The sequence below is a fragment of the Solea solea genome, chromosome 4 (genome assembly GCF_958295425.1).
Source record: "Solea solea chromosome 4, fSolSol10.1, whole genome shotgun sequence".
Taxonomy (NCBI): domain Eukaryota; kingdom Metazoa; phylum Chordata; class Actinopteri; order Pleuronectiformes; family Soleidae; genus Solea; species Solea solea.
In genome coordinates this window covers 1,848,191-1,870,813 of record NC_081137.1, presented here as the reverse complement: position 1 = coordinate 1,870,813, position 22,623 = coordinate 1,848,191, and the positions used below count along the sequence as shown (strand labels likewise).

General features: G+C 41.7%; 2 protein-coding genes across 3 annotated transcripts in view; one reads left to right on the top strand and one right to left on the bottom strand.

The window, feature by feature from the left end:
- Positions 1–354: 354 nt before the first annotated feature.
- On the bottom strand, positions 355–5,035 carry rbm41 (RNA binding motif protein 41). Its single transcript, XM_058627540.1, has 7 exons — positions 4,911–5,035; positions 3,814–3,930; positions 3,521–3,722; positions 2,655–2,859; positions 951–1,363; positions 680–827; positions 355–567 (listed from the first exon to the last, which is right to left on the bottom strand). The coding sequence occupies exons 1-7, from the start codon at positions 4,916–4,918 to the stop codon at positions 446–448; spliced, it is 1,215 nt and encodes a 404-aa protein (XP_058483523.1). The 5' UTR covers positions 4,919–5,035; the 3' UTR covers positions 355–445.
- Positions 5,036–6,719: 1,684 nt separating this feature from the next.
- klf8 (Kruppel like factor 8) overlaps positions 6,720–22,623 on the top strand; it is a 64,372-nt gene continuing 48,468 nt past the window's right edge. The window contains exon 1 of one of the 2 annotated variants that reach the window (XM_058626915.1): positions 6,720–7,133. In XM_058626915.1, the coding sequence (XP_058482898.1) occupies positions 7,098–7,133 (36 nt within the window). In that variant the 5' untranslated portion in view covers positions 6,720–7,097. The remainder of the gene's footprint in view (positions 7,134–22,623) is intronic. The other variant, XM_058626914.1, reaches the window with a different exon arrangement.

The window sequence follows — 22,623 nt, the reverse complement described above, 5'->3', positions numbered from 1 at the left end:
TATCAATTTAAACATAAACCTGAACTATATTAATGTATAGAAATAATCACATGGGCCACGGGTTAATTTTCATTATTGTATGTTCCCTTTAAATCTGCAGTTTAAATGTTTATCCTCCTTAGTTTTGTTATAATTTGATGTAATTTGTGTTTCTATTTAGATTTTTGTTATTTTAGGTTTTGTTTTATAGTTTAACTAAAGTTCCCTTTTGTGTGACTAATGGATTATTATTATCATATATTATATAATATAAAATTCAGTATTGTTATAGTAACGATATAAAAGTAATACAAACATTGTGGTGTAAAACAAACGGACAAACAAGTAAGAATTGACAAAAAAATGCTATTTTTTATTCATAAAAAAATAAATAACCTAAAAATCACATCCATGATCCACGTTGTTTTTCATGATGAAACATGTCGTTTTTGTTTGTTTTGTGCATTTATTTTGTCTCCTTCACTTTCTCCACTTCCTGTCGCTCACGGCCAAACTCTACCACCAGAGGTTTCCCTAGCAACCGGTATCCGTGGATCAACCACAAGGCATTCTGGGCCGTTTCTGTATCTGTCGAAGGGGGAAAATAAATAAGTTTAACAATAATAATAACAACAGAGAAGAGAGTGAATGACATCGCAGCAGTTTCCCCGGTCTCACAGGCGGTGGCGCTGTTTCTCACCGGGCAGAGTGACGAAGGCCTGACCCTTCAGTCGTCCGGTCAGCAGACGGTAAACGACTGGGGGCCCGTTCACCGGCTCAAACCTGGAGAAAAGCGCCACCAGCTGGGCCACTGAGGCCTGCGCACTCAGGTTCTTCACGCACAGCACCTGCACAAGGACAACGTTAAATTTGGAAAAATCTCGAAAGTCACACATGTTTTCGGCAAATTTGGGAGAAGTGACACTTTTTTAAAGGCAACGTAGACTCCAGGGGGCGCTGTCGTTCCTCACCTTGGAGGGTTTCCCTGCCTGGTAATTCCGGAACCTTGGGATGTTCCGTATCGCGTCGTCAGAATCGCGATTTTGCCGGATTTCCTCGTCAGTGATCGTCTCGATCTCCCCTCTGAGCGTGAACGGCTCCTCTGACCCCGCCCTCGCTGCTCCGCGCAGGCTGCCGATTGGCTGATTTATCTCTACTTTGGTTGGAGCGGCCGGCTGTGACGTGTCCGTGTCACTCGGGGCTGACTGCCACTCTGTCGTGTCCTCAGTCCTGTGTGTTGACGTACGTAATGATGATGATGATGTTTCAGGTGTTTCTTCCTGTCGTGACGTTTGAAGTCTCTCCTCACCGAGAACGTCTCTGTACAGATTGTCCAACGGGTTGGAGGACGCTGCCCCCTGCTGGCTGCTCTGATTATCCTCATCTGTGGAGAAGAACACAACATCATTCCATCCATTTCTTCTACTTTACCTTTTTAAAGCTGCAATAGACACTTATTACTTACTTACTGCCTACAGCAATATTATGACGCGATTAGTTTTAAATGGATAGGTGGAGAAATGTCTTTTTACCAGAGGACACAGGGTTTTATGAGCCACACATGAGCTCGGCCTGCGAGATAGTGAGGTGCTTATGAAACTATAGGCACTTACCTAAAGCATTCAGAAGTCCGTTCCTTCTGACAAGTGCTTTCCACCTTCTTTTTGTTCAGAATGGTGTTTCGTCGTTTGCCGAAAAACATCCGAGGTTTGCCGCAGGTTTTTCCGGCCGCCAAGTGCAAAATTTAACACTTCTTCATGCTTGAAAATCCGCAGGAAACGACTTGTAAACAGGATGCGACGGAATATTATTGCACATTATTTCCTGCTGGTCTCTTCGCACGGGATAAGCATTAGCTGGGGTCATTTTAACCCATGGTAAACCGGTCACCGTAACCTTTACTGACATCAGCCAGGAAGGATTACTGATATGGAAGATTTAAATAGGGCTTTAAACTTGTCATCTATCGTGGTTTTTCCACATGCATGATACACCGGTGTTCCTCAAAGTTTCTATTTGAGAACCAACTTTTTAAAGATGGCAAACTGTGCCCCAAACACAACATGAATCATGACAAAAGCAAAATTTGTGCACCCTGTAACAACTAATTTACAGCCACATCTCTAACACATAATATCTATTTGAATCAGTTAATAAACAAACATTTATTCAAACTAAATTTTATGTGTAGCTTCTTCTGACAAAGAAGAATCCCCATCTTGTTCCCGCAGCATCTTGAAGCAAAAATGCAAATTGGTGCCTTTGATTTAAAACATAAACCTTCTTAAATTGAAGTTTAAACCAACTTCATTATGATTTAAAGGTTTCAATTAAATTTAAATGAGTGGAGATTGTAATTTAAAGACTTTAATTATGAACAACGCCATTCTATGTCTTCCCTTTATCACGTCTAATCTGCCGTTTGACTTTTAAAGCTGCTTTAATTAAAGATAATCATTTACTGGAAGCAGCTCGTTTCTCCACTTTGTTTCTTCATAAAAAAAAAAAAATCATCGTAAAGATCTGCTGGTCTCACTGGACGATTTTAAAGTAACTCTGAACAACTTTGGAGTCACAAATCTGGTTGTATGTGTTAAGATGTAGATGTTTTTGTCTCATGAGTAGAAATAACACGGTTTTGATGCAACCTGCAGACTCTGTATAACTCTCTGTACCTCGATGGTAAAGCGCGGTGAGGAAACCCAGGCGGTCGTTCCCCTGGAACAGCGCTCGTTCGATCTCCATCTCCCGACGTGACAGCGGCTGGCTGGCGGCAAAGCGCTGGGGGCGGGACAGGAGTTCGTCTCTGGCGTCAATCTTGTCTCTGATCACCTGCAGGCGCTGCTGCTTCGCTGCCGGAGCTGCGCACACACCATGCGACTGTGTGGACACAACGTCAGGGGTCAAATGTGTGTTTGCTGAGTGAGATTTATGTGAAGAGTGACGTGTTTTTAGTTGTGTTTTAGGAGGTTCTGACACCGATACACCATAAAAAGCTGTTTTTTAGCCCCTTAAATCAACACCTCCTTCAGTTGAAGACATCTTTGGAATATGTTCACTACTTTCACTCTCCATTAAACAGCCTTTCCTGATTTGTGTCACAGTGAAAACTCTCACACTCTCCTGCACCAAAGTCCATAGATAAAATCAACAATCTCACATCATGGCACACAGCAGTTATGATCCAGTGTTGTCTCCATCATTCAAGTTCAATCCGGTTATTTTGTAGCTTGTGTGTTTGAAAATCATCCTTCAGATTCATCTCAGGGACACAAACTTTCAGGACTTCGGTTCAGGAGAGAAAGCAGTTTCCAAACTTCAGTTTCTGGTCAGAAAAGGTTGTTTAACAGTGAAATAAAGCAGTGAAAATATTCTACAGATATAATAGATTTAAGAACATGTGTATTTTATTTGGCAAGTCTTTAATTAACTGGCTAAAATATGTTTTTCCGTGCTGGCAGCCAACCAAATTATCACTTCAAGGAATCAACAGCAATCTTGAGGAGAAATATAAACCTCCTTGTGTTCAGCAGGTTTTTACCTTTTCCCCAGCCTCTGGTGCGTCTCTGCTCCGCCACAGCTGGATCTCTGCCTCAGTGAGGCCCAGCTCCCGCAGGCTGGCCAGCTCCTTCTCCCCGTCCTGCAGGGCCTGGAACTGGGACAAGCTCCTCACGCCAGCCGCCTGATCGCCAAACGGCCGATAGAGTGCCGCCGGGGCGAAGCACTGCTTTTTGGCCACACATCTGAAACACAGAGGTCACTCCAAAGTGAGATTGCAGCCATTTTATTACGACTTGATGTGCATGTGATGAGTGTGTGTATATGGATTCTCACCGCTCGATGTCAACATCAGTGTGAAGCTGCTGCAGCAGGAGGCTGTGCAGCTGCCGCTGACCCTCCGTCTCCTGCTCCTCCAGCAGTGGACCATCCTCGCAGGCCTGTCGGCTCACTCTGACCAATTTAACACAGAGAAACGTCAGATGCCATATTGTAATATTTAATATAAGAGGGGGAAAAGGGCACGAACAGTATAACAGCATTCTGTCATTTTTTTAAACCACAACTAACAGACAAAAGTAAAAAACATGTCTCTCATTTGGTCTTTAAGGTGTCAAAAAAGAGAAAAATTGCCACTTGAATCTACAACATAATTGTTGTTTTTTCGGCCACATAAAGGGTATAAACACAGAAAAACATTCAGTTCACAATCACACAAAGCAAAGACAAACCAATAGAGACCAATAGCAAGGGAATTACAATGAAATAATCAATAGCCAAATATAAGTGGATTAAGTGATTAAGTGAATAAGTGATGTGATAATAACCTACTTGTCTAAAGTGAAGAAAGGAAAGGTGGAAAATAAAATGATTGAGTTATTGAGATGTTTTTATGATATTTATTGTTTTAAACTCTGCATTCATTTACCTTCAAACCTGTTACATGTGCAGTAATCTTATAAATAAGTTGCATTGTTCAAATTAATGGCTCCTAACCTTCACATGGATTGATTCTAAGAATTAAAGGCTAAGATATGTAACATTATCGTATTTATTGATATTGTATGACCAACAGCACGATGTTTTCGATCATTTATAGCAAATGGACAACAGACAATCATGTCTGTATGACGTTAGGTTAATAAATAAGCGAAAAAACGTCTAGTTTGACTTGTTTTGTGACGAAAAACGTGACTTAATTCAAACGTAAAGCTAAGCTACAGAGAGCAGCCGCTATTAGCTTAGCTTCTACAGCTATCTCCATGACAACAGCGATGCCTTACGTCACCCAAGTAAACGATATAGTAAAACTTTCAACTCATATTTTACGACAGCTTAAAACGTGTCTCAAAATAAACCCATGTTGTTAACGTATTATATTTCATTTATACCTTTAATAGCGTGTCAATGCGCTAGCTTAAAGATTTGTTTACCTTCGCATGCTTCCGCTTTGTATTTCCGGTTCCGACGGGAGGGATCATGGGAAATGTCGTTCAGGATCTCAGGCATGAGCCACAATTAATGAAGCTCAACCTTTGACGGATGGTTAATTCAGGAGAAAAAACACGATTAAAATACATTCACTTAATAAAATAAATAAAAATACGACACACTTTGGTTTTAAAACGTACTGAGAGACAAAATGGAGGCACGTGTGTTGTATTTAGTGCAGAAATAGAAGGAAAAATCGACGTTATGTTGTTTTTAGCTATTGTATCTAATTTATTCTTATATCTTATTTATTTTTTTTATTTAAATTATAAACTTTCATATTTATTTCAGAAAATTAGAGGTGTGACAGTGTTACAGATGGATAGGTAGTTACAATATATCTATATAATATATTTAATTTAATATGTATAGTATAATATATTTAGTATAGCTTTGGTTTTCTTATTTTAATTGTTTCCTTTTCGATTGTTTGTGACAATTAAATACTCTTGTTCTATTTTGAAATATAATGACCCTTACAATGCAATGCTGGTTGTTTTCCTTCCCTCTTGTATATAAAGCAGGAACATAGAGGTGTGACAGTGTTATGGACATCTAGAATATATATATATTTTTCTCTCTTTTTTGCCTTTCTTATTGAATTATTTATATTTTTATTCTCTGTGACAAATAATGCTATTTGTTTCTGTCAATCAGAATGTATAAGCTTTATTATAGCTTTATTACAAAGGTGTGGTTGTTTATATATTTCATCTTTTGCCTTTCTTCTCTTATTATTTTCACTTCTGTTCTTTGTGACATATAAATAATCTTGTTTTCCTTTGAAAATATGAACTTTAATTATGAATAATTACCACATCTTTATTGTAATTCTATTATTTGAGACAAATAAATACTCTTTTTTCTCCTTTGATTATGATTATTAAGTTTATATGTATATGTATATATATATGCACACATACGTGTATATCTATACATATATATGTATAAACAGCTTTAATACAAAGGTGTGGTTGTTTTCCACCTTCACAGTGTTATAGACAGATAATTACAACATACCTCTACTAAGTATATATAATATATTTGATTTAAAAATAATAATAATTTTCCTTTTCATTCTCTGTGACATATAAATAACCATGTTCTCCTTTGAAATATCATGTTTAATATGAATAATTGCCACATCTTTATTATAAAGGTGTGGTTGTTTACCATATCCTCTTCCCTCCCTCTTTTATATAAAACAAGACATAGATCATTACAATAATATTATTATTGTTCCTTGTCATTCTCTGTGACATTTCCTCCTTTGAAAGATCACGTTAAGTATAAATAATTGCTCCATCTTTATTATAAAGGTGTGGTTGTTTTTCCATCTCCTCCTCTTTCTCTCTTCTTTATAAAACACATTGCTGCACACTGAGTGTGTGCACTGGTCTAAATCGCTCCCACCCTCCCCACCCAGCCTTAGTGTCCTCAATTAGCCTGCTGGATGACGTCAGTAAGGTGACATGGGTGCCTGCTGTTCTCAGCTGCAGCTGCAGCAGCAGCATGAATGTACGGAGGTGGAATATAAGGAATAATCATGCATGTATGGAGCTGCTTCTTCTCCTTCCTCCTCATGCCTGCAGCCAGTGTCGGGCCTCCTCTTCTTCTTCTTCTTCTTCCACTCCTCCTCTCTTCTTCTTCTCTGCAGGGCTGCGCAGCTCCTGACTGACAGAGAGATGAGGGGTGGGGACGCAGGGTGGGGTCACAAGCAGGGAGAGGCGGAGGAGGAACAGGCAGAGAGAGAGAGCCCAGCCCTTCAATACACGGCAACAACACACTCACACACACACTCACTCACACATATACACACACATATACAGAGAAAGAGACAGAGAGAGAGAGAGAGAAGGAGATTCACAGAGACTGAGGCAACAACACACACACACACACAAAAGGTTTCTTTATTTCCCTTCGACGCTGCGGACATGAACTGAAAAAAAGAAGATCCTGGAACAGTGACTGTAAAGGTGGGAAACTAGTCCTCCACCCTCCTCCTCCTCCTCCTCCACCTTCTCCTCTCTGTACAGATCCACTGCTGCTGCTGCTCCACCCTCGTGCACCTCCACCTCCTCCACCACTGCTCCTGCTCCTGCTGCTGCTGCACAGCTCCGGCAACCGAGATGCACAACACAAGCACGGAGAGCCGCAACAAGAAAGTAAGTGAAGGAGGGAGGAGAGAGAGAGAGAGAGAGAGAGAGAGAGAGAGAGGTGTACCTGTGTAGGTGCACATGAGCGGAGGGGCTGCAACTGTCAGCTCAACCTGTGCGCGCGCGTGCTTGTGTGTGTGCGTGTGTGTGTGTGTGTTTATTTGGAAGAGTTTTGCAACAGCGACCTCACCGCGTTTGTAACATTGACACAAGAAGATCAGACACGGATACAACCTCTCTCCTCCCTCCCTCTCTGTCTCTCTCTCTCTCTCTCACACACACATATATAGTGTGTGTGTGTGTGTGTGTGTGTGAGGTCGGTTCGGGTTCACTTGTAAATGCTCTGTGATCTTTTTTGAGAGAGAGAGAGCTCGAGAGAGAGAGAGAGGAAACGGAAGAGGCACAAAAACTGCAGCTTGTAGGACACCATCTTAGTATTTAAAGGGCCAGCGGCCTCTTTTTTTTGTCCCTGTGGCATGGACACACACACATGCACACATGCATGCACACACACATTAAAACCCTAACGCAGGATCCAGGTTCTGGTCTCCATGAGGACTATAGTGGTCCTGACAAGGTCACCGTTTATGCCAGAAAAGGTCCGGAAGTGGTAGCACACACACACACATTAAGTTCCTGGAGACTTACTCTAACCTTAACCATAACTACTACTGACCTATCCCTAACCCTGACCCCTGACCTTAACCTTACCCTAACCTCAGTTTAACTTTCAAACATGTCTTCACCTTAAAATGTAATAATACATGTTACGGGGACTTGATTGAGTCCCCACCATGTGAGTGTAGGTCCCCACAACATAAGGAATACCAGGTACACACACACACACACAGCCATGTGCAGCGCCTCCAGCTACTCTTTAAAGGTTCCGCTGCTTCCTCTTTGTGCCTTTAAATGAGTCCACACTTCAGCAGCGTGTGTGTGTGTGTGTGTGTGTGTGTCTCCATCCACACGACTGTGCGTTCAGACAGAAGCAATCAGCGTCCACACTGACATCACATGACCTTTAAGGTCCACTGATTGTGTTTGTGTGTCAGTGTAAACAGGAAGTTGTCCTGGTTGTTTTCTTCATTTCTGAATGTAACAAGAAATTAGCTAGTGTGCTTACATTAGTCAGACTAAGACAATAATTCAGTTTTCTTAATGTCAAATCGAGGTAGTCTTAGTTGGACTAACACTTGGATAATGCGATTCATAGTCCGATTACTCCTGCATGTGTACACTCAGTCAGACTGGAGTCGGAGTGAAGGTCAACAGGAAACCGATTCAATGCGCACTAGCTTATAGAAAGATATAGCACCACCTACGAAGGCGGAGTCACACGTACACACCCAATAAGACACAGATTTTCTTCTCAGACTCTGCACCTTGTCCGGTTGCCTGTCTTAGTCAGACTATGGCCTTAGCTGGATGAAGCTGTGCTTGTAAATGTACTAGTTTCACTTTCCCTTCACAGCTGAGTGTCGAGTTTGTTTCAATTCAATTCAACTTTATTTGTGTAGCACCAAATCACAACATACATTATCTCAAGGCTCTGTACACGGTGAAGCAGAAACCCAACAGTTGACAGGACCAGACTCAAAGATGTGCGGCGGTCTGCCGAGACAGGTTGTGGTGAAAGGAAAAATGTGGGGACAGAGGAGAGGTGGGTGGGGGAGACACCAGGAGCAAGACATCGATGAATGAGTTATGACATGTTCATAGTACAACAATGTCATTGATACAGGCAGCAGCAGAGATTGTTGATATACAATTACACCGATATCTTTAATTATAGCATAATATTAATGACGATAATTATCAAACACACGTGGATGAAGCCTCCGTTTCAAGTCAATATGCCATAAATGTCAGAAACATGGCTGCGTCCACATTACCAGGCTGAAGTGACGATTAAGCGATTTAAAAAAAAAATGCTGTGGTTTTTCTTGTTTCTTTGTTTCTTTGTCGTTCCATTCCCGTTGTCGCCCAGAAGTGACCATTCTCCGCCAGGTCCAACAACACAACACAACACAACACAACACAACACAACACAGCTATCATTCTTTTGTTGTGTACCCTTCACATTACAAGTATAAACAAGGATAACCAACTAAAAATGTCAATAAGAAGCAGCTACAGCATTTTAGCTGAGTCATGTTGTGGGCTGTTTATTTCGTCTTTATGGGAGAAGAATATTTGTTCCTCGTTTGGGAGAATATTTGTCTTTGAAATAGCACAAATGTGTCGTCAACAGCTTCAAGGTGTTAAATGATATCGGCAGTGTTTGTGATATCGGGTATCGCGCACAAAATCGTGGAATCGTGCCACCCTGAGTGCAGATATCATCAAAAGTAAACGCTCAGACGGGCGAGGTTTTAGATTTACGAGTGCTTAAATGTCAAATGAACGACTCACGGGTCAGAGCGTCAACACACCGTATATGTCACGTGACCTCACCTCAGCGCGGGCTCTTAATTTCTGTTACAGACGCACATAAATCATACCAAGTGTGAGACCCTAAGTGGAAAGCAGCAGCAGATCCGTGTGTGTGTGTGTGTGTGTGTGTGTAGCCTTGTGACTGCTCTTCCCCGCACTCTGCTCTGAGTCACTGGCGCTGCGTTCGCCAAGTACAGTAAATCAGCTGAAGTGTGCAGCTGGCGTTGTCCTGGAACAGCGACGCTTCACCCTCAGTGGGTTTGACTAACAATGGAAACAGGTTTGAACGGAGTTTAAGACAAAAAAAGAAGGTTGTTTTCATGTCTGCGGAGTCTGGAAAAGCAGCAGACGCGTTTTCCAGCAGCAGAGCAACTTTGGCGATCGTGAGCCGAATCGCGACCCGTTCAGCGGTATTTCAGTTCAGTGACTGTGTCAGACGTGACACAAACACACAAACAATCTATTGACCTGTGAATCAGATGTTTTGGGTGTAACTGAATCATTAGAATCAGTTCATTTAAAAAGGTTTGTTCACAGAATCGTTTTCCCCAGGATAACTTTCACTTTCCATATCTGGCAGTTATTCAACCGTTTAGGCATTACAGTACTGAGAAGCTACCGTAATGACAAGTATATGGGTGCAAAGCTCTATTTCTCTGCTTTCCAGTGTCCGTCCATCCATCGCGGTCGCGGGGGTCACATTTTCCAGATATCACAAATGGTCTAGGAGTTACGGTAAACACAAAAAAAGACGTCATCGTTTTCCCAAAGTAGTGACAGCCGATATCCCGAAAAACGTTAGATTCTCCTGAACTCTTTTTTGTGTTTTTTTTTTTTGCGCAACATTTGAAGTCACATCGTGTGTTTCTTTAAAATTCTGACCTCTATGATGTCCCGGCTGTGTGTCGGTGCCCTCTGTGAGGTCACGGCTGTGTGTGTGGATCGGTTGTGACACACTTGTGCGCACATGTTCCAGCTGACCCACGCCACCCCCCCCCCCCCCCCCCCCCGTTATCCCAAGAACATGACACCGGACTCAGCCTGGCCCCGGTCCAAATTGTATTCAGGTTAATCAGGTTGGGCTGGGCCACCTCCACCTCCACCTCCTCTAAAAACCCTGAGAGGATCTGATCCGCACTGCCGGCCTTATCAGATGTGAACATGTGATCATGGCAGAGTGTGATTGGTGAAGTGCAGGAGAAGTGTGTCTCACAGTCTGGATCAGGTCCAGTTGCCTTCACAGGCCTCAGCTGCGACATCTTCTCTGAGGCTGAAAGAAAAGAGTGTCTGAATATGAGCCCAGTTTTTTCTCTCTTTTTTGTCCCCCCATCACTCATCTACTGTTGTTTACAGCAGCTGTCGGGCAGTTTAAAGGGGCAATTCGGGATTTTGCGGTTGTGTGAGGCACTTACATACAGCTGACTGCACTCTGTAGACGCCCGGATGCCGAGGAACTTCATTGTGGTTCGTGGTTATTAAAAGAACAACAGCACGTGTACCAAAGTACCAAAATATGTTTCAGTTACATATTTCATTCATTTAAAAAGTACCCAACATGTTCCAGTTACAAATAAAAGTACTAGATACTGCATGCATTTAAAAAGTACCAGAATTAAACATGTAAAAAAAGGACTAGATATCACATATATTTGAAAAGTACCCAAGTAACTACTTGAGTGACATATAAAAGTACTCAATATTGCTCACATTTAAAGAGTACATATAAATGTACTATAAAAGTACTAGATATTGCATACATGCAAAAAAAGTTTGCATGTTAAATAAACATAAACACACATAAAAGTACTACAGGCAGCATACACTTAAAAAGTACCTAAAGTTCTCTTAATTAAATGTATAAAAGTACCTTAAGTGCTCCCATAAATCAGACATAAATAAAAGTACTTAGCATACTCCAGTTAATTAAACATCTTCAAAAAGGTTACTGCACTAGAATTGCATACATTTAATTAGTTGGCTCAAGCTGTCGCTCATTAAATGTGTAGAAAAGTACCAAATATATTATTTAAAAAGTACCTTAATTGTTCATTAAAAACATATAATGTGTGTCAGTGTAATGTTCCACTTCCACCTCTGGTGTGAGGTGGCGCACGCGCACGTTAAAAAACCCTTAATCTGGCTAAAGTGGCTAAAATCCGTGTGATTTCACATTGTTTATTCGAGATTTACATCTATTTTGCCCGTTCCTTCTTCCTTTAAGTTCCTTTTCTTTCTTTGTTTACATTCAACATTTGACCCAGATCAGTATATTTTATTCCAATGACATGGAAACTGAAATCAATTTCCTCTCTGAGGCGGGAGCGCGATAATGGAAGTGAATTTAACTGATTGTGCATCACACTGAAACAGCTGTTATATATATATATGTGTGTGTGTGTGTGTGTGTCCTGAATCAGCTGGGGTTTACATTCCAGGGCAGGGCATAAGCAGTCAAGGCTTCTTGAATACAAAGTCTGTGTATGTGTATGTGTGTTTGTGTGCTGATTGCACACAGTAGGCAATAATTAACTTTGCTGCACAAAAATTGGACCAAACTACTTAGAAAGTGCTCTTTCACACAATATATGAAGACACACAAGTGTCACAACAGCTTGTCATGGTGACATGGATGGATGGAAGGTCAGGAATCAGCCTCTTGTTACCTGTATGTTATTATTATTATTATTATTATTATTATTGTTATTATAATAGCCTGTGCATTCAAGAAGAAACAAGTTTAAATTGATGAACAATAAATAAATACAGCTGTTGTTGTAGCAAACGTCTTTGTGTTGTGTTCACACCCGTTTTGGATTCCTGTGCTTTCTGGAAAACCAGGAATACCCGGAAATCAGTTTCCCAGTCAAGGAAAATTAGAGCATGAGTGTTAAAATGTGTGTATTTCTCGTGCTGACAACAATACGCCCGTTATTATAAACAGTTCTGTACATTTTCCAACTGACTTTTCCTGCTTCTTTGTAAACGCTGAGTCTTTTAATCAATTTTAAGAGACTTGCAGAAACTAGGGATGAGAACAACATATTTTAAACCCTATATATCGCACAGACTGTTAATAAAATGTAAATAAAAACCAGCAACAGCATTGAATTATATCTTTAAAAATAACTGCAGGTAGTAACTGCCACAAAATATAGAATTTTAATCAAAATCCCCATCTGCAGGATTAGACCCTTTACTGTCAGACTATTCATCTGGATCTGATCCACGTTACACGATCAGCTATGTTACAATTCTACCCACTGATAAATGACAGATTCTGTTTGATTTCAACATGGTTCAGTCCCATTGAACAAGTTCAGATACATACATCTCAGTGACTTCTTAACAGATCAATCCATTTTTTGAGATAGTTAGGTATCAAAGGGCAAAACAGCAAAAACATGTCTCGCATCTCTGTCAAAACTTGTCGGATTGGAAGGAAATTTGGTACGTGTATGCAGGGTCAGACACCCTTACATATACTTACATATCTGATTATTTTTCACAACCTGCTTACACTGTGACCCATATCTGATATCTGATAACTGGAAACAAACCCACAGCTTTGGCGTGACACCTGACGGAGCCAAAACGGAAGTTGAAGTGGTGATGTTATGAAATTTAGAAGGCTTAAGAGAAAGAGAGTCATGTGATTGTAGATAGTGTACCATGAACGTATGAATTGGCTTGAAGTGAAGTCGAGGAGCTTTTCGAGGTAAAAAGTTAAAGGGAAAGTAGCTGCAGTGGAACCACAGAGACGGACTTGGCGCGTGCCGAGTGTCGTAAATCGATACTTTGTAATGATGTCGACGGTACAGACGGTCACATTTGTAATTTAAAGGCACTGGAGATTAGTCCTCGCACGCTCCGCTGACTGACCGAGCTGAGCGCTCGCGAATAAGTGCGGCAGAAAGTGTTTTCCGGCCAGTGCGGAAGGTGTCGGAGCGAACTGGCTCACTGCACTTTCCCATTTCCTCTTTTTATGTGATGCTCTCATTCAGAGTAATTTACAACAGTTGCGGCGGCACAATAAGGTTCAGCTCCTCAATCGCCGACGTTAAAAAGTGAGCTGCGGGGACGAGGGCAGAGGGGATGGACGACATGAGGGTGCACTCACACGTGACTTATATATAACCTTTTTTTTTTTTAATGAAATCAACGATCCAAATGCAGGATAGAGCATGTATGCCGAGCCGAGCCAAGCCGGGACACTTGGGACTGGACGAATTTTACTGTTCTTTTACTGAAACATGGAGTAAAATAGGGTGAATTCAAATTGCTTTATAGAAAATACGGTATAAACATCAATTGGAAAATGTTTACATTGTCTTATCGTAGTTGTTTTAGTTGATGGCCTAAAAACGAAAAAGGCAAAATCCGATAATTCGTTGCTAACTTTTTGGGAACATTGGGAACTTCATCAAACGCAGACTGTAGAACCTCTCCGCATCTTTGACTGACAGCTAACCAGAAAAAGTCCGAAAGTGACCATTCATTTTGTCAAATAACAGTAAAATGATCAACAGCAGCTATCTTGCAATCCCTCGCCAGTGTTTTTTTTTTAGTTGGAAACCCGACTTTTCTAGACTCGGAAATGCTGACTTTCGACTACAACTGGAGTCCAGTAGGGAGTCAGGGCTAATTTAAGAGGGAAAACAGGACAGGAAGTCAAACTGAACAAGGTGAACACACCAGGAAGAAGTACAAAATAAAACAGGAAACCACAAGCAAAGATTCAAAACTGAAACAACGGAAACAGTTGTTGAAATCTGACTTTCCTCCGCCTGGCTTCCAACTACAATTGGAATGCACTACAAGTCCACTTGGGAGTCTGGGCCAACTAGAGATGAAAAACAGGACAGGAAGTAAAAAATAAACAAGGTACACACACTAGGAAGAAGTGCAAAATAAAACAGGAAACCCTGCGCAAAGATTGAATGTTAAAGAAAACTGAAAGAACAACCACGACAACGGAAAGTCAAAACTGAATAAACAGAAATTTCCCAGGGGTCACGATGACAATATTACATCTCCACCTGGTGACCGCTTCCTCCTTCCAACCTTTCGCTAAGCGCCTCAGCGGAGGACTGGAAAGTCGCTCAGCTCGCCGCTCGCCTGCCTGTGTGTGTGTGTGTGTGTGTGTGTGCGCGCTGCACAAGAGATAAATCACCAAGGTATGAAGGGTGTGAGGAATGGACTGAGCACGTTGGGATCATCTCAAGGGTTATTGCCGGCGCGGGCCTTTATGCCCGGGTCATTCAGTCACTGAATCACTGGGATTTAATGGGAATGGATGGACTGGAGAGCAGGAGGGAGGTTCATGTTGCATGTGTGTGTGTGTGTGTGTGTTCCTCTCGTCTGTGTCCGATATTCATGTTTTATAGGACATTCAAACAGATTTACTCAGGGCTTTACAAACAGGTTGGAAGCAGTGACTCGCAAACACTGGGTAGGGACCCACAAATGGATCGGGACTTGATTTTTTTGGAGTCCCCAAATACATTTTTCTCAAGGAAATATTTTAAATCAGGGTTTTCCCAAATGTTGTATATGGTGACCCACATTTATTCATTAATCATGAGGAGGGGAAATTTTTGCATAATATAAAGATTCTTGCTACTTTTATGGCTATTTCTAATGATTTTTTTTGAACAGGCAAACCAGACATTTCAAGATCTACTGTTTGTTTGCTAAATGAATCACAACAAGAAATAAATCTTAAAGGAAATCTTCAGGAATGATCGTTTTAAACAACATGCATAAATTAATTGCTAAATTTATTGCTAAATCATGCACACATTTGCCATCGTCACAATTTCATTAATTAGTCATTTGGGTCACAAGTGTTTGCCATCTTTAAAACATGGGTTGCCACATATATAAAAGGTTGGGAACCACTCCGCCAGAGAAGGTGTACAGCATGAAAACAATAGAGGTCGATAACCACCGTAGTCTGAGGACGGCTGGGCAGTTTCTGGGAGTGGAGTAAAAGATAAGATAGTGTGACAAAACAAAAAATAGAAAGAAGAGAAATTGATACCATAAAAACGTAATACATGGCATACCATTCCATTTATGCCACCCACTGTAAGTTTATATGCAGTATAATTTATGCTAAACCCGAGCATCCAGGGTCTAAAGAGTACATTTTAGTGTCTGTAGGGTTCATAAAATTTGTTACAGGAAGAAAAGTGAATATAAAAAAGTCAGGCGAAAGTCATAAAAAAACCCAGCACTCGCTTGAACTGAGAAAACTTTCCTCCTTTATCCAAAGATGTCACAATTCCAGACATGTGTTTGATAACAGGACACACAGACACACCCGTGATGAGCAGGTACGATACTCAGAATTAGTATCAGTCCGATATTGGACAAAATCACCAGTAACCCAACTTTGTGGTGACACGTTTTTCAGCCGTTTAAAGAAATGACTCTCTTAAACTTTGTGAGCCGGTGTAGAAAATGTCACATGACCTTCACAGAGACCTTGACCTCAACCCCATCCAGCAACGTCGCATTAACTTTGTTCTTTGTACCCCTTTATGGTTTGTTTCCACCGAGTGGAATGGTTGGGTTTGGTACAGTACTTTTTTTGTGTTTCCATTAGGAATAGTAAAAAATAACCAACTCCAACCTTTCCATTTTTGGGTACCCTTCCCTTGGATGAACAGAGTTATGGTTCCGTATGGGTGGAACTAGACCGATGGCAGTCAGCAGATTGGGCGACAGGAAAGTGTTGCTCCCTTGCGTCTGAGCTGAAAAAAAAGCTGCTACATTGTGTTGTCTGTTGGGATGCGTTCAGTGTTGTTGGGTCGTCGTTGTCGCAGTGGTACAACGTCACGTCACGTATCTCGGGCACAGCTCACACCCCGCCTATCAAGTACTATTCTCAGTCGAAACTCAAGCCTGATCCAGGGCTTTACCTTTCCAAATCAAGCCGTACTGCACTAAACCGAACTGTACCATGATGGAAACACGTCTTTAAGGAACGTCCTTCCTCAAGTGTCTGCATGTTGCATTTAAGACTGGTCAGATTTCGCTCAGATCCTTTGGTTCTCACCTTGTCTGCACTACTCAGGTTGGAGATGATGTGAACTTGCAGCTAATAGGACTTTTCCATGATACAGTTCTGGCACTACTCGGCTCTACTCAACTCGACTTGACTCAGTTTGGGTATCAGGCACGTCGTTTTCCATTACGTCATAGTAGCTCCTCAGCTCGGGCGGGGTCGTCATAGCACGGCCATGTACGCTCACTATAACGCTTTTTTAAAAAGGTGTGTTTGATTCATGTGTCGTACGTCCCACTCATGACTCTTCCAGTGACGTCACATTTTAGTATCGTCAGAGCAGGTACAAAAAAAAATAAAAATCAGGTACTATCACTGATGGATGGAAAAGAAAAAATAACCCAAGAAGAGTCGACTCATGCTGAGTCGTGCTACAGTGGTATAATGCAGTACAGTAGTGGGACAAAGGTGAACAGACTTTCTTGCTCGGTTTCAGCAGACGAGCGCCGTGGAGAATCAGAATTATTGGTGGTGTCACAGTGTGTGTGTTTTTCTCTGGTTTTGCCTCGCTGTGGCTCGCCTGCCCCAGGGCTTTAGCGCTATTTATAGAGACTCAGCAGTGTTTACATGGTGAAGGCAGAACAGAGTGAGGCTGCTGGATTTCTCTTGTCACGGTACCAAAGTACACCCCTTGACACCTCTGCTCAGGTCATTGCTCACATTTAGTTGTCTTTTTGAAAAAGCGGGCACCTAGTTCAGACAGTTTGCGCTCTTAAAAACAAGAAACACCGTGTCACGACTCACACAAACTAAGCAATCACAGCCATGCTCATTAGACTTAAATAGGACCTTGTTGCAGTGTCATTACACTAGTTCAGTATTTATCAGATCTGTCAACACCATAGTTCCTACTTCTACTCCTGGCATGGGTTTGGTTGGACAGTTCTTGGGGTGGGGGGGTGGGGTGGAGAATGGGATCTGTTTCAAATTGAGACTATTTGACTCTGTTACAAGACGTTCAGGCAGCTGCAGCACTCATAGGCATCTGGAACTATGTGTACCAGAGGCCTCCTCCTCCTCCTCCTCCTTAATTTCACTTACATCTACATGTGTTGTCTTTTCTCGTGTTCCTGTTGTTCCCACTCCTCTGTTCCATCTGTTGACTGGGCGGTTCAAAGATTAGATTAAATTAACCCAGTAAATCTGTTTGATAAGCAGACTTAATGAGTTTTTTATTGATTTGTAAAAGTCACAGTAGAACATTTGTGTTCACAAAGTGCTTTTAAATCCCGTCAAATGAAGATGAAATCACACAATAACACATTCTAAGACATCACAGAGAAAAACAACATAATTTTCACATCAACAGCAATCTGGAGCAAGAGAATCTGATGGGTTTTTGGAGATTTGGAGTTCTGTCACCCCACATTTGGTGCTTCTTCTGTTGTGGTTGAGAAAGAGAGAACGTATGAGGAACCAAGGCCTGCGTTATGGAGTGTGGATGTTGAGAAGGTCTGTGTGGTAGGAACAGACTTGGTCATGAAGTGCTTTGTGTTTTGAGGAGAAGAACTTGGATGTGTTGTTGGATGGGGAGCCATTGGAGGTTCTCGAGGACAGGGGTGGGGGTGATGTGGTCTTGGAGAGCAGGTGTGAGTGAGTGAAGGAGTTTTTGGAGTTTTGGAATTCTGTCACCCCAGGTTTGGTGCTTGAAGGAGTGTAGATTTTGTTATTTGGTCAGATAGGAAGGGGCCTGGTCATGAAGAGCTTTGCGTGTGAGGAGAAGGACTTGGATGGGGAGCCATTGGAGGTTCTTGAGGACAGGGGTGGGGATGATGTGGTCTTCAAAAAAACTCACAGGCATTGTCAAGGGAAGTTCGGTAATATCATTGATCTTAAGTTTAGTTCAGTCAGACAGAAAAATCCTCCCCTGCTTTCTGACAAACCTGTAGAAAACAGGAAGCAAGACACACATGTCAAATGTCACATGTAACATGATCACATGACCCTTCTGAGAGAGAAGGGAAGTGGCTGAAACATGTCAAAATAATCATCATCTTCACATGAATAGCGATCTGGAGCGAGAGAGATTTTCACATGACTTGAAGGTCCTGCACGTGACGGATGTTGTTTTTTTTCTGGAGAGCAAAAAACCTAAGCTCGAAGATACCATGTCAAACTGTCTGTTTCCTGTTCGTCTTGTGTCTGAATAGGGATTGATAATTAAATAAATCAACTATTTTAACAATCCATGGAATGAATGGCTTTATGACAAAGAAAATCACTAAAACTGCAAACATGACCTTTGAGAACATCATCATCTCAAGGTTTGGCGAACACTGATCTAAATTTTTCAACATTTACTGACATTTTAGGGAATGATATTTGAGAAAAAAAATCCACATATGAATTGATTATGAAATAACAGTTAGCTGCAGCCCTTTATGGGACAGTTTATCACTTGGTCGGCGTGTACAGGCTGGCGGTCGGCCTGTGTCAGTGTTTTTTAACAGCACCCTGGTGTGGCTGGTGTTTGTGGAGCTGGCGCCCGGAGTCTCCTGGTGTAAACAATATCTCGCTCTAATAGTCGGAGCGGAGTTGAAGTTTATCTGAAGGTCATGAAGCTGCTGAGAGTTTGTCATGTGAGCTGCTGCCTCAGAAGAGACGGCTTTGTTAAGACCCTGCGGTTCATAGTGGCGTCCCGGGTCCAGTGCGTCTTCCTCTCTGTCTTCGTCTCTTTCCTCCCCCAACGTCTCTCTGTTTACCCTCCATTCACATCCTACAAGTGCAGATTTCAGTCACGTGTCAATAATGGCTTCCTCCTCTGCAGCATCCAGGCTTGTTTATGAGTTCTGTGCCAAATATATGTCTGAGATAATATCCTTTTTTTATTTTTTTTATGACGACTTTTCATTCACAGAACCTTGAGTTCTGGCAGCGTTCGTTGGAAGCGTTCCACCGTAGCATTAGTGCTCACTCTGCACATTAACCCAGTGAGAAGAGGAAAACTCAAAACTTAGCTGAAGACCTGCTGACAAGCTTTGTAATTCGCTCAGAGCTGGAATGTCTGAAGAGTTTGAGCGGCAGCGTTATAATACACACACACACACATCCTGTATCTGGAGATAATATCAACAGGAATGCAAATGTGACCCTGAACTGTGTGTGTGTGACATGTATCCACACAAAGAATTGTGCTTAAAATGAAAAATGAAGATATGTGATGGTATAAGTTAAACAATTCATGATCTGTAACTGTTCATGGACACAGTTCTAGATAACTCAATGTGGGCGGGGTCGTCAAAGCATGGTTTTATACGCGTCAAACACACAAACCAGTGACCGGTCGCTAAATAAACCAGACTCGACATTTTAGACATTTCCTTCCACCTTTTCACTCATGGAAAAGCAAAAAAAGTGGAGTTGCCCTCTGCTGAGCCCCGTGGTAATCACTTCAGACGGCCTGATGCACTTCTAGGCTGTATAATTTCAACTCAATCTAGTTTGTAGCTGGATATCCAGGTTTTTGGATGAAAAACATTCATCTTCTTTGATCAAAGGTGGTCAGATAACTATAAATGCCTCTGTTATGGCCTAAGAATTGTGTCTTGGACGTCGGCAATTACTCAAATCGATGCACTGATGTCTCTGCAAGTATGGAGAAGCCTTAAAGTGTTGTGTTCCTGGTGCAGGAGGAGAACAGCGGAAATAAGACGTAAGACAACACAGAACAAGGTCACGGTGTCACAGTCTAAAGACGCAATTACTCAGTTGACTGACAGAAAATCATTGTTTGCTAGTTTCAGCTTCTCAAATGTGACAATTTGATGCTTTTCTGCTGCTAAAATGACAGAATTCTGAGCTGCTTGGGTAGAACTTGACCTACGAAAGCGTCTTCCCAGGACAACGTCACTGGAACTCCTTCCTCACATAAGGGGAACTATCACCTTTTGCCTGACAGTGTCGGCGAACCAATTAGCCCAAAGTTAACTGTAGCCAATTGAGCTAATGTGCAGCTAATATTCAGCCCATGTGCACAGTCACTGTCTCACATAATAACTTCCGTTTAATGATTATTCCAGCACATGCAGAGAGAAAAAGAGAATTCATTTCTATTCTTCTGACGTCTGTGGTGCAGTGGACGGTCGGTCCACATCCTTGAAATCTGAATAATCTGGAAGATAGTGAAATTTAATGTCAGATTAGTGCATTTAAACGGATGGATCCTTGTGTTTCGGAAAGTTGGGCCGTATGGTTAGCGCGACGCAGAAAATGTGGATGGAAATTGCGGAATTGAGCAATAAATATGGAATCATTTACTGGATTTGCCATAATTTGACTGAACTTGCAGTTTTGTGGACAAACACACCATCAAAATCAGCGGTTCTCAAACTTTTTATCCCAAGTACAACCTATAATTTAATATTAAGTGGAGGGTCGTTTGTTTTTTAGCCACTTTAGCCTCTCTCGCACCAAATCCCATAGAGAAAATCAGCAATTTTAGCTGGTTAATAACACCATTATCAGACTTTTCATAGGAGGCACGTTTATTCCCAATAAGATAATTGGCCCCTTCATCGTCATCCTCTTCCTCACATATACTTCACACACTGGTGTAGTGAGATTAGATTAAGATTAAATCAGATGCAGCAAGGATAAATTGACCCTAATTATGATTAATTAAATTGTTATTCTTTTTTTGTGTGTTATTGATTTAAAAAAGTACCACCAGATGAAGCTTGTGTACCACTGGTGGAACACGCGCCACAGTTTGAGAACCGTTATGAGTCAGACAATAAAGTTATTCTGTAAATTCTGCCAGCAAGCGGTCGATTAATAAACAATAAATAAATACAAAATACTGTACATGTGACGTCTACTTAGCTTCTAAAGGAGCTTTAATTAAAGATAAAAATGGAAAAGCAGTTGCTCCGATACAGAGAACCATTTTATAAAAACTTTAATAAGTGACTTTAAAAAGTTACAAAAAATGTACAGAAAACATGGCTTCCAGTGTTTTGGGGGCGGAGCTTGACAATGAGACCATATAAAATTGTCCCATAACTATGAATTGGACCAAAGTAATTGCAATTCATGACATTATATGAATATTATGATCACATCTTCACACATAGGAAATAACAAGCTTGTGGAACAGATGCAGGCGCCCCCTTGTGGACTGTATTATCGATATATTAACGATTTTCTCCATTCGCACTTATCTCAATCATGGAAATTCACCAAGATTTTTGTGATTTTATCGGTCACGTCCTTAGTGTGAATTTTAGAAAACTGTGTGCGTGTTATAACTCAGCTGCTCTGAGTTTTTTCATCCTAATCTTAGCAAAGGGGAAATGGAAGCTTAAGTGCGTGTGTTCATTATTGCAGGGTCGAGTGAATGTGTGTTTCTTCTAGAGGGAATGTGTGACTGAATTATGTGAATGAGTGTGTCTGTGTGTGTGTGTGTGTGCGCGCGTGTGGTGGGTGGGGCCTATGGGTACGGCTGTGTGTGTGTGTGCAAGTGTATGTGGGAAAGTGTGTATTTGGACACACATTCTTCTCAGTGGGATCCTGTGAATGGCTGCTGCATGCCAGTGTACATTCCGGTGTGTGTGTGTGTGTGTGTGTGTGTGTGTGTGTGTTTTGGCCGTGTCTCCTCAGATTAGGCCTTGATGCAGTGGTGATGGTGATGGTGGAAAGTGGACCCCCCCTCCTCCTCCTCCTCCTCCAACACAACCACCACATCATAGTCATTAACAGAGGTGGTGGTGGTGGTGGGGTGGGATAGAATCCTGTCGCTATGGCAACTGAGGCCGCGCTGCCAAAATGGCCACAATGAGAAGAAATAAAAGGGGGGACGTGGGAGAGGAAAGGGAGGGAGCGAGGGTGGGGGAGGAAGAAGAGGAGGAGGCGGAAGTGAGTGGAGGGAGGGGGAGAGTGAAAAATGTGTGTGTGTGTTACAGGAGATAGAGGTTAAGGCAATGACAGAGAGACATATAGAGACAAGTGATGATGACAGAGAGAGAGAGAGAGAGAGAGATGATCTGATAATGAGGT